The 14,641-nt window shown below is 47.4% G+C and overlaps 2 protein-coding genes across 3 annotated transcripts in view; both read left to right on the top strand.

Annotated features, from left to right (window-relative positions):
* LOC128841939 (adenylate cyclase type 10-like) overlaps positions 1-5,752 on the top strand; it is a 69,059-nt gene extending 63,307 nt beyond the window's left edge. The window contains exons 26-27 of the mRNA XM_054037481.1: positions 87-275; positions 4,975-5,752. Of these exons, the coding sequence (XP_053893456.1) occupies positions 87-275; positions 4,975-5,163 (378 nt within the window). The 3' untranslated portion in view covers positions 5,164-5,752. The remainder of the gene's footprint in view (positions 1-86; positions 276-4,974) is intronic.
* A 2,946-nt stretch (positions 5,753-8,698) lies between these two features.
* The window catches only part of NUF2 (NUF2 component of NDC80 kinetochore complex), a 33,578-nt gene continuing 27,635 nt past the window's right edge, over positions 8,699-14,641 (top strand). Inside the window, exons 1-3 of one of the 2 annotated variants that reach the window (XM_054038604.1) lie at positions 8,699-8,787; positions 12,469-12,600; positions 14,141-14,215. In XM_054038604.1, coding sequence (XP_053894579.1) covers positions 12,478-12,600; positions 14,141-14,215 — 198 coding nt within the window. In that variant the 5' untranslated portion in view covers positions 8,699-8,787; positions 12,469-12,477. Of the gene's footprint in view, positions 8,788-10,694; positions 10,836-12,468; positions 12,601-14,140; positions 14,216-14,641 lie in introns of those variants that run through there. The other variant, XM_054038606.1, reaches the window with a different exon arrangement.

Raw genomic sequence — 14,641 nt, 5'->3', positions numbered from 1 at the left:
CTCCTCAGGCATACTGTATTCCTGCAAAGGGATCTCAAAGCTCTGGGATGTCATCCTGACATGAATCTCAATTGTTTTCTTGTTAGGACTTGGACCAGGTTCTCTCTCGATGCTCCACAAGCCCTATCTGTTACCCTAGGGTTTACCACCTGAAAGCCTATATCCTCCTGGTGTTGGGCAATGAAGAACAGAGCCAAATCTACCTATCCCAAGCATTCCAACTCTGTGACATATATGGAAACCTCCTGGAGAAATCCTGGCTGGAGATCAGCCATGTAAGTCCCGAGAGCTGGTAATCTGAAAGCTCTTTCCTTTGAGTACCAAATGAGCTGGTCTCTGGGAAGGGATTTAGGATTCCCTAGAAGAAAGTGGAGCTGGCTGCAGGTCAATGGCTGCAATATAGATAAAGTCAAGCGGCGGGGGGAGGGAGGGGGTGTTGTGAAGGCAAATGATCGAAATCCTGGATGGAGCTGGTGGGTACCTGCAGTAGGCTATATCTCCCTAGCACCCCCTGGGGGAAAGGATGGGACCTGTTCCTGTGGCAGAGTCCAGTGCTGTTCATAGCCTCTGCCCCCTTGCCCAGGGGTAGGGGGAATTAAAGTAGCCCAAACAAACAGTTTGGGAAGTCAAAGAAAAAGAGAGCAAAAAAGGGCAAAAGTATCAGCCCTTCTCCTTTCTGCAAGGGCCTGGGTGGGCAAGGCTCTCTAGCTGTTTCCCCAGTCAGCAACCCCTGCTTCTGGGAGTCAGGGACCGCTGCACTGCAGTCCTGCTCCTTCAGAGTGCTGCCCCAAACTGAGTTGGGATCCTCCTTTTTAAGCCCCCCCCGCCCCATACCTAGGCTGGACAAGCCTTACAGCTGCACTGGCTTGAGGCTGGTTGTGCTGGAGGAGCTCTTTAACTCCTTCCTGACAGGGGCGGGGAACTGCCGCACCACTGTGACATACACCCCAAGCCCACCTAACTTCTAACTTCCACTAACATTTGTGGTATATTCTCAGACAGCCTGGGGCTGGCATGACATTTGGGGACAAGGCCTGGGGAGGAGCATGCGCAGCACCTGATCCTTCACCCTGTTGTGTACGTCCACACCCACCCACATCATCAGAACTCTCCTCCAACAGAATGGAACAGAATCTCTCAAGGACTCCATTAACTGTGCTACTGCTTACCCTGCAGTGGTGACTATTTACAAAACCCAACAAATAGGCTCCCAGCTCTTGCCAGGGTTACTCTGCAGTACTCCTTGTCTACGCTACAGGGAAAAGTCGATCTAAGCTACGCAATTTAAGTTACGTGAATAGCGTAACTCAAATCGATGTGGTAAATAGATCTAAGCTACAAAGTCCATACTACGCAATGTCGACAGGAGATGCTCTCCCATCGACTCCCCTTACTTGATCTGGTGGCGTATAGGAGTCAACAGGAGAGCAATCGGTGGTTGATTTAGCAGGTCTTGACCTGCGAAACTGACCACTGATGCATCGATCGCCGTGCATCGATCCCCCAGTAAGTGTAGACAAGCCCACATCTGCCAAGCTGGGGAGTGAGATGCAGCCTGAGATTTCAACCCAAGTGTCTCACTCAGTATTGTGTGAACAGCACTTATCTTGACGTCACTGGACGGTTCTCAGGGCTATGGTTTAAGAAGCATAAAATCTCATTCAAAACATTTAACAGGTTTGGGACCATTTCTAGTACACGACCAATCATTCCAAAATAACATTGCTTCCTGCTAAGTATCAGGGGGTAGCCGTGTTAGTCTGTATCTACAAAAACAACAAGGAGTCTGGTGGCACCTTAAAGACTTTTAAGGTGCCACCAGACTCCTTGTTGTTATTGCTTCCTGCTGTGTGCTTCCTGGAACTTGTGCTTTGGAGTACATTTTGATGGAAGATCTATAGGAGCATCATTTTTAGAGGCCAGTGGTTTTCTCTCTAGCACAAACTTTATATTTGCAAACTTAAATCTCCTTTTCATGTTGTCCATGCGTCTGTCTACACCTGCCTGCCCATCATGGCTTGGTCAAACTTGTCATGGTTAACATAGCATGTTCTCCCTAGCATGGCCATAACATGCTCCACATCTACACACACACTTGGGTTTCTATTATGCTATTGACTGTGCTGACCCACCTGTGCTTTTTGAGGTCCACCTTGATTGAGCCTCAGTCATTTTCAGTTTCATGGTGAGCAGAGGGCAATGTTGTGTTAGCCCAAAGAGTGCAAATGGACCTCTCAGTGCAATCCCATACTGCAGAGGTGGCCTGTCTGGACACTTGTCTGCATTCCACTGTCTAGGAGTCAGCCTGGCCAGGACCCACCTACTTGTACAAACAATGCAGCACACGTGGGTGGCCCCAGCTGCACAGTGCTTCCACAGTGGCAGGCTTCTTCTGGTGATTGATTTGTGATCTGATCTCTACAATGCCTCATTGGATCATCCGACCAGGCTGCCAGCACCGACATCAGCATGCTCACTGCCTTACAGACAGGGCCAGAGCCTGTGGTACCATATGATCACAGCAATCAGGGAAGGTGTATAGTATAATGGCACTTCCCAGCATCTGGCAGAGATGGACATTCCCTGTACTGGAGACTGCATTATGAGAGCAATAGAGGAGAAGGCCTCTGAATGCCAGGGGGAAGAGGAATCTGATGAAGTGCTTCCTGAGACAGCTGCACGTTCAACCTGGAGAGCAGGAGAAATGCCATTCAGATCTGGTAAGCTACTTTTTAGTTGTGAAAATGTACCAATGGGGTCTGATTTGGATTGGGAAGGGAATGCATTCCCAGGTTCTCCTGAGTGTGTGTTTGTAAGAGCCCTGCACAAGCCACCCTTCCCCTTTCCCTCCTTCCTTCCTACACCTCCATTGCATGGTCAGTAGGTCCCAGCACACCCAGTCCCCACCCCAATTTCCCTTTCTTAACCCCACACCTTCTGGTTGCTTGGCCTACTGTTCCCAGTAGGGACAGAAACACCCAGTCCCTGATGAACAGCAGCTGGCTGTTATCAGATGTCAGACAAGCAGAGAAAAATGTAAAAGGCCCACAAGCAGCAATGCAGAAAGACTTAAAAACAGGAGCATTACTAAAGATCTAGTGCAGTCTGGCCAAGACACCTACATGACAACGTATCTGCTGGGCCATGTGCCCTGAAGCACCTGCAAAGAGGCTGGTATAATTGGAACACACTGCCAGATGGTAGCATGCCTGCAGTGCATGAAAATCAGTGCACAGTAATATGCGCTTTCATGGTACACTCCTCATATAGACGGGACATGGAACAAGTGAAGGCAACCACAGGAACAATGGACATATAACAATGACAAGCATTCTTACTGGAAGAGTTTTACCATTGACCGTGTTAGTTTCTGACCTAATTTTAGCCCACTTTTGTGAGGTAATGTCAGAAAATATCTCAAAGCCAGTGCTCTAATGTAGCTCTTGCGTTTCTTGACAGAGCTTATTTTCTTCTCCTGCCCAGGGAGCTGATTGGAGCAAATGGCTGGGGTGTATAGTTTGGAATGTAGAAGTTAAGCAAAATGGCTACATTTGTCTCATCCCTTGAAAGTACAGTATTAGGCTAAGAAAGGTGTGATGGCTTACTATGGACACAAACTCAAAACTACTTGGTTTGTCTTAACAGGACCTTCTACCATGGCCCCAGCTGCACAGTTCTGTTTTGGACCAAGACAACAAAGGCCAGTGTGGGCACTGGAGTTAAAACTCTCCTTTGCCATGATGCCAAGTGCTTTGAGACCACAGTCGACCATGTTGACCAATATTGTCTCACTGTTTTCTTGTGCTCCCCGTCTGTCTGTATCCACCTGTAGACTCTTGTCTTAGATTGATAGCTCCTTGGGGCAGGGATGGTTTTTTGTTCTGTTTGTCCAGCACCGAGCACAATGAGGCAATACAAATAAAAAATAATAATACTAATAGACAGGCTGACAGCTTTGGGGCCAGGAAGCACCTGCTATTGGCCTTTTAAAAAGACATTGGCCAGAAATATGCTTGGTCCAATCACAGTTGGAGGAGATCTACAGCTAGGATGGCATATAAACCATGGCTACCTACTTTCATCAGAAGGACATGCCCCAGGAAGAGAGGGGATTTGAAATATGGATGTCTGAGAACTTTTTCCAGACCCAAATGGACACAGGTAGAGTTCTAACCATCTGCGTAAGATCCTTCTCCGGCTCCTTGTTTACAGTATTCTGCCATAAAAAATGTGGAAGACTTGAGTTTGGAATCGGCCTTTCCAACCACAGGCTCTGCCAGCCTAGCCTGTGAAATTCCACCCCGGTGGCAAACTGAGAGAATAATTCCCCTAGCAAGATGTGTTTTTATCATCTTGGAAGACAGTTCTGTGGTTTGATGGTTCTGTTCTGGTGTCATCATTGTAAAGGCAGCTGGCCTGCTTTATTAGAATAAAGTCTTTTGTAGAAAGATAAGTCACTACAATATTTACACTTCCAGTATAGCGCCTCTGTAGCGTGAAGCAGGAGTAAATCATCAAATGAAAACCATTCACCTTACACCCTAAAAGGGTGTAAGTAAGGGGGCTTAAGGGGCCTCAACATCCCTGTGTGGGTTATCTGTATCGTGGGTCACAACATGGGGAGCTGAGTAGTTTCAATGGGGTCCTACTTCCCTTCCTACATAGAAGCAGGGAATCCAACACACCAGCCAGCAGTGCTGAGCCAGCATGGAAAGGGAAGAGATCTGTGCCTGGTTTAGGCGTGATGCAGATTATTTCCTTCCCCAAAGCCAGCTGGGAACCAAGGGTCAAATTGCAAGTTTCGTAATCCGTTTGTTCCCTGGCTTGCTGGTGGGGCAGTGTGGGATAGATAGCGATCGATAGCAAGAATAGGGGGCGCTTGTCAGACTTCTCCCCTTCCTGACCATCTTGGAAATGCTGTCTCTGAAGATCCAGTCTCATTTTGGCATCTCATTTCCCTTTTGTTTTCCCTAGGAGTGGTGGTTCACTGCAAAAGGCCCCATGGAAGACTTATGGCTGAAGGCCGCACCAGATTTTCCCAAGTGGGAAATAGGAATGACAGAGAAAGACTTTCCAGAGATCCATAAAACCAAGTACTTGCTGCGGGTGCCAGCATTGGATATTAACAATCCTTTCCCAGAACCTGAGATCCCCGATGTCTGAGCTGCATGTAGTTCTGCCCAACTGGAGCAATTTGTAAGCCTTTCTAGCCGGCACTGCCCAAATTTGTAAGCATTTATGATATTCCTACGGTACACATAACAACACCTGCTCTCTGCAAAGCCTTCTGTATTTGCTCATCTCTTCCTTTGGTAAATGTAGGTTCTAATGTCTCACCGTGGCTTAGACCATTTTTCCTCACTGTTACTGCAGAGTTTAATTATCTCTTCATTATAGTAATTTATTCCTTTATAACCTGGAACAGAATCTAGTGCTATTCCCAAAAAGGAAAGTGTGATGGGCTGGATCACAGAACTCCCCCTGAGAGCTGCCAACCGATGTGCCAAGACTACTTCTATCCCTGTTTTCCTTGCCAGCTCAGGACTCCAGCACCCTGTCTTGCTGAGCCAGACACTCCCGTCTGCTCCAACACAAACCCAGGGTCTGAATTACTTGCCCCAAAGCTGCAGGTTTACCTGAAAACAGCTCACAGAAGTGTGCTTGTCTTTAGCACTCAGATGCCCAACTCCCAATGGGGTCTAAACCCAAATAAATCCGTTTTACCCTGTATAAAGCTTATGCAGGGTAAACTCATAAATTGTTCGCCCTCTATAACACCGATAGAGAGATATGCACAGTCGTTTCCTCCCCCAGGTATTAATACATACTCTGAGTTAATTAATAAGTAAAAAGTGATTTTATTAAATACAGAAAGTAGGATTTAAGTGGTTCCAAGTAGTAACAGACAGAACAAAGTAAGTCACCAAGCAAAATAAAATAAAATGCGCAAATCTATGTCTAATCAAACTAAATACAGATAATCTCACCCTTAGAGATGCTTCAGTAAGTTTTTTTCTCAGACTGGACACCTTCCAGGCCTGGGCACAATTCTTTCCCCTGGTACAGCTCTTGTTCCAGCTTAGGTGGTAGCTATTGGATTTTTCATGATGGCTCTTCTCTCTCCTTGTTCTCTTTCACCCCTTTATATATCTTTTGCATAGGTGGGAACCCTTTGTCCCTCTGGGTTCCCTCCCCCCCACTGGAAAAGCACCAGGTTAAAGATGGAATCCAGTTCAGGTGACATGATCACATGTCACTGCAAGACTTCATTACCCACTTGCCAGCACACACATATACAGAAAGACTTACAGGTAAAACACAGCCATCTGCAGACAATGGTCCTGGTTAATGGGAGTCATCAAGACTCCAAACCACCATTAATGGCCCACACTTTGCACAATTACAATAGGCTCTCAGAGTTATATTTTATATTTCTAGTTTTAGATACAAGAGTGGTACATGGTACATTTATACAAATAGGATGATCACACACAGTAGATTATAAGCTTTGTAACGATACCTTACAAGAGACCTTTTGCATGAAGCATATTCTAGTTACATTATATTCACTTATTATCATGTTTTTATAAAGCTATATAGACTGCACAACGTCACAGAAAGTCTAATTTAATTTTTTTTAAACATTCACAACTAAAATGCACTTTCTTCAACAACGTCACTACAACGCTCCACCCACTGTAACAATGCAGCCTATGGCGGGACACTACTGAGAGTATCAATTCAGGACAAATTGCTTAGAGCGGGGCAGTCACAGCCCAAGGCTGAGGTTCCTTCACTATTAAGGTACACCAAACCAGCCAAACAGAGAGGACTTCAGTTTCAGTCCACTGGCTAACCAGAAGTCATCAAGCAATTCCCTCAGACACTCCAGTTTCCCAGTGTCACCACCAGCACCACTCCTTATGGGGACAAATGGTTATGAAAACCAATACCTCAGTAAAAGAAAAAAGGTTCTCCCAATCGACCAAGCCCCAGACCCATGTCAATATACCAATTAGATTTTAACCACAAATCATGCTGTTGCCAATCCTTTAGTATCTAAAATCTAAAGGTTTATTCATAAAAAGAAAAATATAGATGAGAGCTAAAATTAGTTAAACAGAATCAATTACATATAGCAATGGCAAAGTTCTTGGTTCAGGCTTGTAGCAGTGATGGAATAAACTGCTGGCTTAAGTTAAGTCTCTGGAGTACATCCACAGCTTGGATGTGTCATTCAGTCCTTTGTGCAGAGCATCAGTTTGTAGCGAAGTTCCTCCAGAGGTAAGAAGCAGTATTGAAGACAAAATGGAGAAGATGCAGCTGCCTTTTATAGTAGGGCTACCATACGTCCGGATTTCCCTGGACATGTCCGGCTTTTCGCTCTTTAAATAGCCGTCCGGGGGGGATTTCTAAAAATCTAAAAATGTCTGGGATTTCCCCCCCGTCGGCTATTTAAAGAGCGAAAAGCGGCTGACAGGGCGGCCAAGCGCCGCTCGCATTGGGGACTCAGTAGCCAAAGCCCCTTCCCGGCTCCCACCATCCCCTGCAGCCTTAGCACGCCGCTCGGGCGGGGTGGGGCGGAGCCAGACACCTTGCTCTAAGCCGAGCGGCACGGTAAGGGGGCTGGGGAGTTGGAGAAGGGGGGCAATCAGGGGACAGGGAGCTGGGGGGGGGGGTTGGATGGGTCAGGAGTTCGGGGGGGGCTGTCAGGGGGGCAGGGGTGTGGAGAGGGTTTCGGACCGTCAGGGACAGGGAGCGGGGGGGTTAGATGGGTCGGGGGTTCTGGGGGGGCTGTCAGGGGGGCAGGGGTGTGGAGAGGGGTCAAGGCAGGTAAGGAGCAGAGGGGGTTGGATGGGTCGGGAGTTCTGGGGGTCCTGTCAGGGGGACAGGTAGCAGTTGGATAAGGTATGGGAGTCCTGGGGGTCTGTCTGGGGGCAGGGGTGTGAATATGGGGTGGGGGGTGTGGATAAGGGTCGGGGCAGTCAGGGGACAGATAGGGTCCTAGGGGGCAGTTAGGGTGGGGGGTTCTCAGGAGGAGGCAGTCAGGGGACAAGAAGCAGGGAGGCTTAGATAGGGGATGGGATCCTAGGGGGCAGTTAGTGGCAGGGGTCCCAGGAGGGGCACTCAGGGGACAAGGAGCGGGGAGGTTGGGGGTTCTGAGGGAAGCAGTCAGGGGGTGGGAAGTGGGAGGGAGTGGATGGGGCGGGGCAGGGCAGGGCTAGAGCGGGGCTCCCCCCCCCTCCTCTTTTCACGTGCCAGCGACACTTTTCTACCATTTTCTCCACCTACACTCAAAGCTCTTTAGAAATAATCGCTGGAGGGGCACAATCCTGTGAGCTCCCTGTCACTCCCCTAGGGCAACTGCACACACCCAGCACCTTCCGGTCCTCAGTTCACTCTGCAGTGCGCCACGTGCAATTAACCAGACAACACCGACCCACGCGTCCGCACGGGGCCAGCCTGCAGTAGGGATCGCGTGAGTCCCACCGAAAACCTTGTCAAGCTTCGCGGCGCCCCGGACATGCGCAGGGCGGCGTGTGCGCGAGAGCCGCCGGCCCCCGGGCAGCTCCCTCGCTAGGGGCGGGCCCGGAGCATTTCGGCACTGCCTGATAACCCCACCTCTAGCTGGTGCTGCCCCAGCATGTGGGCGGGCACGCAGTCGCGCCGGAAGTGACGTTAGCTGGGGGCGGAGCGCCCGCCAGATTTGAAAAAGTGACGTGACGAGTGGCGCAGCGGCCCCATTGTGTGGGCTCTGCTGTGTGAACCCCACTTCTCTCGGGTCAGGTGAGCGGCGCGCGCTGGCATTCACCCCTCCCCCACACCCCGCGGTGGGACTTGCCGCTGCGAGCCCCCGGCTGCCCGGCCCAGGGAAAGCGCGCACGGGGGCGGGGCTGACAGCATGGTGATGGGGCCTCCGGGGTGGGGGTGTCAGTGCCAGGTGCTGGTGCCTGGGCTCCCTGAACATATGAACGGCCAGACTGAGTCAGACCAATGGTCCGTGTAGCCCAGTGTCCTGTTTTCCCACAGCAGCCAATGCCAGGTGCCCCAGAGGGAATGAACAGAACAGGGCAATTATCCAGTGATCCAGCCCCTGTCCTCCACTCCCAGCTTCTGGCAATTGGAGGTTTTGGGACACCCAGAGCATCAGGCTGCATCCCTGACCATCTTGGCCAACAGCTGTTGCTGGACCTATTCTCCATGAACTTATCTGGTTCTGTTTTGAACCCTGTTATAGTCGTGGCTTTCATGACATCCTCTGGCAAAGCGTTCTGCAGGTTGACTGTCAGTTGTATAACAAAATACTTCCTTTTGTTTTAAACCTGCTGCCTATTAATTTCACTGGGTGAGCCCTTGTTCTTGTGTTATGAGAAGGAGTAAATAACACTTCCTTGTTTCCTTTCTCCACACCATCATGACTTTATAGAGCTCTATCATATCCCCCAGAGTCTGTTTTCTAAGCTGAACAGTCCCAGTCTTTTTAATCTTTCCTCATATGCAATCTGTTCCATACCCTGATTCATTGACCTTAAGGCCAGAAGGGACCATCATTGCAGGCCACAGAACCTTGCCCACCTCAAGTTACAGAGAATTCACCATTTACTATAGTTCAAACCAGCAAGTGACCTGCGCCCTATGCTGTACAGCGAGGTGAAACCCCCCCAGGGTCTCTGCCGATGTGACCTGGGGGAAAGCTTCATGACCCCAAATGTGCTGATTAGTTAGACCCTCACCATGTCTGAAAGACCTACCAACCAGACAGCTGGGAAAGAATTCACTGTAGTAACTCAGAGCCTGCCCCATCTAGTGTCCCATCTCTGGCTATTGGAGATATTTGCTACTAGCAATTGCAGATGGCCACATCCATTGTAAGCAATCTTTCATACCACCTCCTTCATAAATTTATCAAGCTGAGTTTGAAGCCAGGTAGGTTTTTTGCCCCCACTGCTCTCCTTGGAAAGCTCTTCCAGAACTTCACTCCTCAGATGGTTCGAAATCTTCGTCTAATTTCAAGCCTAAACTTGTTGATGACCAGTTTATATGTTTTTGTTCTTGTGCCAGGCATTGGCCTTTAGCTTAAATAACTCCTCTTCCTCCCTGGCATTTATCCCTCTAACCATGTATTTTAATAGAGAGCAATCATATCTCCCCTTACCCTTCATTTGGCTAGTCTAAACATGAGGAGACTCAAAGAGCTTGGCTTAAGTAGGTTTTCCATTCTTCTGACCATCCTACTAGCCCCTCTCTGCACCTGTTCCAGTTTTATTTCCTCTTAAATATGGGAGACCAGAACTGCACACAGTATTCCAGATGAGGTCTCACTAGTGCCTTGTATAATGGTGGTAACATTTCCCTGTCTCTCATGGAAATACTTTGCCTGATGCATAGAGCCCAGCGGGGACACAAAAATGTGGATCTGCATCCATCAGAATCAATGTGCATCCGACCTGCCATCTGCTGGCCGTCTTTTATGTGTATCTGCACCTGCAGCACCAAGCTGTCTCTCAAGGGCTAGGGCTAGCGACGGAAGGGGAGTGGAGATGAGCAAGCAGGGGGCAGGGTCTTGCAGCGAAGAGGCAGTATGTGGGCAGGGACTGCAGGATGCCAGGGCCCTGCCTGCTCCAATCCCTGTGGCTGGGGGTGGGCCCTGTTACCCAGGAGCCAGCTGGGTGGGAGTGTGGCCAGTGCTGCCCGTCTGAAGGGCCCGAGCTGCTGGACAGGAAACAGTGCTGTGAGCGAGTGCTGGACATTTGTGACTCTAGCTTTCCCCCCAGCCACTGGCTGCTGGCTGCCGACCCCGAGTGCGCTGCATCCCTCAGGGCCAGGCGCTGCTGGTGAGTAGAGCCCTGCATGGTTGTATCTGCATCCAATCCATTATCCGCAAAAATGGTCTGCAGATATTAAGTGGATATCCGTGGATTTTCAGAGCTCTACCGATGCATTCTAGGATTGCATTAGCCTTTTTCATGGCTGCATCACATTGGTGGCTCATAGTCATCTTATGATTGATCAATACATCCAGGTTATTCTCCTCCTTTGTCACTTCCAACTGATATGTCCCCAGCTTATAGCAAAAAATCTTGTTATCGATTCCTATGTGTGTGACCTTGCAGTTTGCACTATTACACTTCATCCCATTTCTATTTCTCCAATTTTCAAGGTCATCTAGATCTTCATCTATGATATTCCGGTCCTCCTCCATATTGGGAACACCTCCCAGTTTTGTCACCTGCAAATTTTATTAGTGCACGCCCACTTTTTGTGCCAAGGTCATTGATGAAACCCCTTTCCAGCCTGACAGTTCACCTTTCAGTATGACACATTGTAGTCTCACCTTTAACTAGTTCCTTACCTGTTTTTCAATTCTTGTATTAATCCCCATCTTCTCCAGTTTAACTGATAATTTCACATGTGAAACTGTATCACGAGCCTTAGTGAAATCTAGGTAGATTGGATCTACTGCATTTCCTTTATCTAATCATTTTTGTTGTCCTTTTCTATATGTTCTCCAATTCGAATATCTTTTTTGAGATGGGCTGACCAGAACTGCACACAGTATTCAAGATGTGGGTGTTACCATGGATTTATATACTATATTTTTTGTATTATCTATCCCTTTCCTAATGATTCCTAACATTGTTTGCTTTTTTGACTGCTGCTGCACATTGAATAAGTGTTTTCAGAGAACAATGACTCCAAGATTTTTCTTGAGTGGTAACAGCTAATTTAGACCCCATCATTTTGTATGTATAGTTGGGATTGTTTTTTCAATGTGCATTACTTTGCATTTATCAACATTGGACAACAAAACAGTAGATGAAATTCAGTCACCCTGGAGCAGGATGGGCTGTCAGTGCCTGCGGGAGGGGTGATGGGACCCTTTGGGGTGCCTAAGTTCCCTGTTCCTTGGGCAGAGATATGATGCGTCCCTTGCCGGGGGGAGGGAGTATCAGTGCCTGGTGGTGGGGGGTGGTGGCAGTGCACCTGGGGTCCTCCTGGTGACTGGGGTTAAGGGTAGGATGGGTCCATGGGAGGACCTGATGAAGTGCGGGGCCTGTCAGTGCTTGGTGGGGGAACTAGAAGGTCCAGGGCTCCTGGTGGCTGGGGCAGGTCTGTGGATGGCCCTGGAGTGGGGCAGTGGGCTATCAGTGCCTGGGAGAGGGGTGTCGGGCTATATGGGGAACAGTCACAAGGCACTGGGAATGGGTGACAATTCCACGCAGGGAGAAAGGATTTTTCTGTGGTGGTGCTGGGTCTGTGTGGGGACAGAGCTGGAGCCCATAGCAGCCATCTACCTCTATTCTAGTTCCATAGGGGTCTCTGCTGGGAGGCTGCTTGATGTCATGCAGAGGCCCTGGGGGAGGTCAGCCAGTGACCTGTGCTCCTCTGCATAATCTCCCCAGCCTGTGCTCTGACAGTTGTGAGGTTCTAAAGGTGCATTCTTTGTGCTGCTATTTTTCTTTGCAGGCCCACAAAATGGATCTCTTAACGTTTCCCAGATATAATCCCAATGACATCATAACTCACATCCGCAATCAGATCCTAACAGGATCCGAAGCTAAAAACCTCTCCAAAAATGACTTGTTTCCACATCCCAAGGTAAGAATGCTCTGGAAACAGAGTAGCTTGCTGCTGGAGGACAATGTAAATATACTAGTCTATTCAGGATTTGATCCCATAACACTTATTTGCAAAAGTAGTCCCACTGGCTGCGGTAAAAATATTCACGAGGAAATATTCCAGATGTGCTCTGCCATTTTACAGGTGCACGTGAGCAGACAGCCCCCTGCATCTGCATGCAATTTCATGATTAGGACACTGGAACCCATAACTTGGTTTTATAAAATTGGGAAACCTGCTTTACTAGACCATCCTCTGGATAACAGACTTAGGGTACGTCTTCACTACCCGCTGTATCGGCGGGTAGCAATCGATTTATCTGGCATCGATGTATCGCGTCTAGTTAAGACGCGATATATCGATCCCCGAACACGCTCACCGTCGACTCTGGAACTCCACCAGAGCGAGCGGTGGTAGCGCAGTCGACAGGGGAGCCGCGGCCGTAGATCCTGCGCCGTCTGGACCCCAGATACTTGTTGCGTATCTTGGATCGATGATCCCACCCCCATTTCCCCCCAGTGTAGACCAGCCCTTAGCCTAATGGTAGTGAATGCCATTGTCTGTTGATTTAATTGCTGTTAGCAACAGTTCTGCCTTAAAGACCATGCATTTAGCTAGGGTGAAGGTGCTTAGCCAAATATTCAGTAGATGTGAAATTTGAAGCTCCCGTATTACAGTACAGAAGTTGCAGAATTCAAATAAGGGAATGCACTGAATATCTGAATTTCTGTATATTTACACATTGTAGTTTAATTCATTAAGGCTTGGACTTTAACTCTCTTCTTAACTGGGGACAATAGACCATCCATTGGGATATCTCAGGGAATTCTGCTGCACATGAGTTGATGTCTTAGGCGATTACCTGAAGACCTGAATGGTTTTCCTGTTTAATCTGTAGCCAGATCTTTTGTTTTAAATGTACTTAATTTATATAGATCCTTCTCCCCTGCAATTGTTTGGGAGTTTATTAATGGCATGAGATTAAGTCTTAATTTCCAGTCTAAATGAAAAACTCAATATTTTATATGCTTTCTTAATTATTCCCCCATTCACTATAGGAGTTTGCTGTTACATTTTTATTTAAAATCACTGCCTTTGTGTGATAGACTTTTCAAGATTTTTCGTGTCACTCAAGTTTGAAAATTCTCCAAGTGAAGCTGACTTAATCATAATTGTTGATTACAAATAGGTAATTAAAAACTATCAGTGTAAATACACTGATTAAAGTTACAATTGGCCAGTCTTGTTATTGCCTGTTAAAGTTGCATCACGAGATGTTGCATTACAACATTTCTATGATGCAACATGAATATTGGGATGTGATTTGTCATTGTCTTCATGAAAAAATGAAATGGCTCTTCATTTGTTAAAGGCAGAGTACTACTTGATAGAGTCTGTGGGCTATAAATAACAAGGAAGACTAAATAGTAATTTACAGAGTGCAAGCTCATCAATAAAAGTCACTTGGTATTAGTGTACTTGTAATTACTACAATTAAATGTTCTTTCTCTCCTTGTAGCCTGAGGTATTGCACATGATCTTCATGAGAACCTTGCAGAATGTGTATGGAATCCGTCTGGAGCACTTCTACATGGTGTGTATACAGTGTGGGGGGGAGAAGAAAGTGAAACTCAATTTCCAGAATTATGCAAATTAACATTTATTAAAGGACTGGGTTTTTGAATTTTTAAATTAGCTGATCCTTTTAGCACTTTATGTAGCTGAATGGTATTTTGAAAGTCCTGTAGTATTTTGCATTTAATCCACAGCATTTAGTTAACGGATAATTTCAGGTATAATACAGTTAGAAATACTGGATACTGTTATTTCCCCAGTCTGCTGAATTTTGGGTTTAACCTTTCTTTCACAAGACAAAGTAAATATAAAAAGTACTTTAAAAATACCACTAAAAATAGAATTGAGGACAAACCAGTCAATGAAACGGACAGCCTGGGCAAACTAAAAACTGATTCCTCATTAATTTAACAATGTATATTGATTTCTGTCTCCAAAGTGTTAA

The sequence above is a fragment of the Malaclemys terrapin genome, chromosome 8, assembly GCF_027887155.1.
Source record: "Malaclemys terrapin pileata isolate rMalTer1 chromosome 8, rMalTer1.hap1, whole genome shotgun sequence".
Classification (NCBI taxonomy): Eukaryota; Metazoa; Chordata; order Testudines; family Emydidae; genus Malaclemys; species Malaclemys terrapin.
This window is presented reverse-complemented; position numbering and strand designations above follow the sequence as displayed.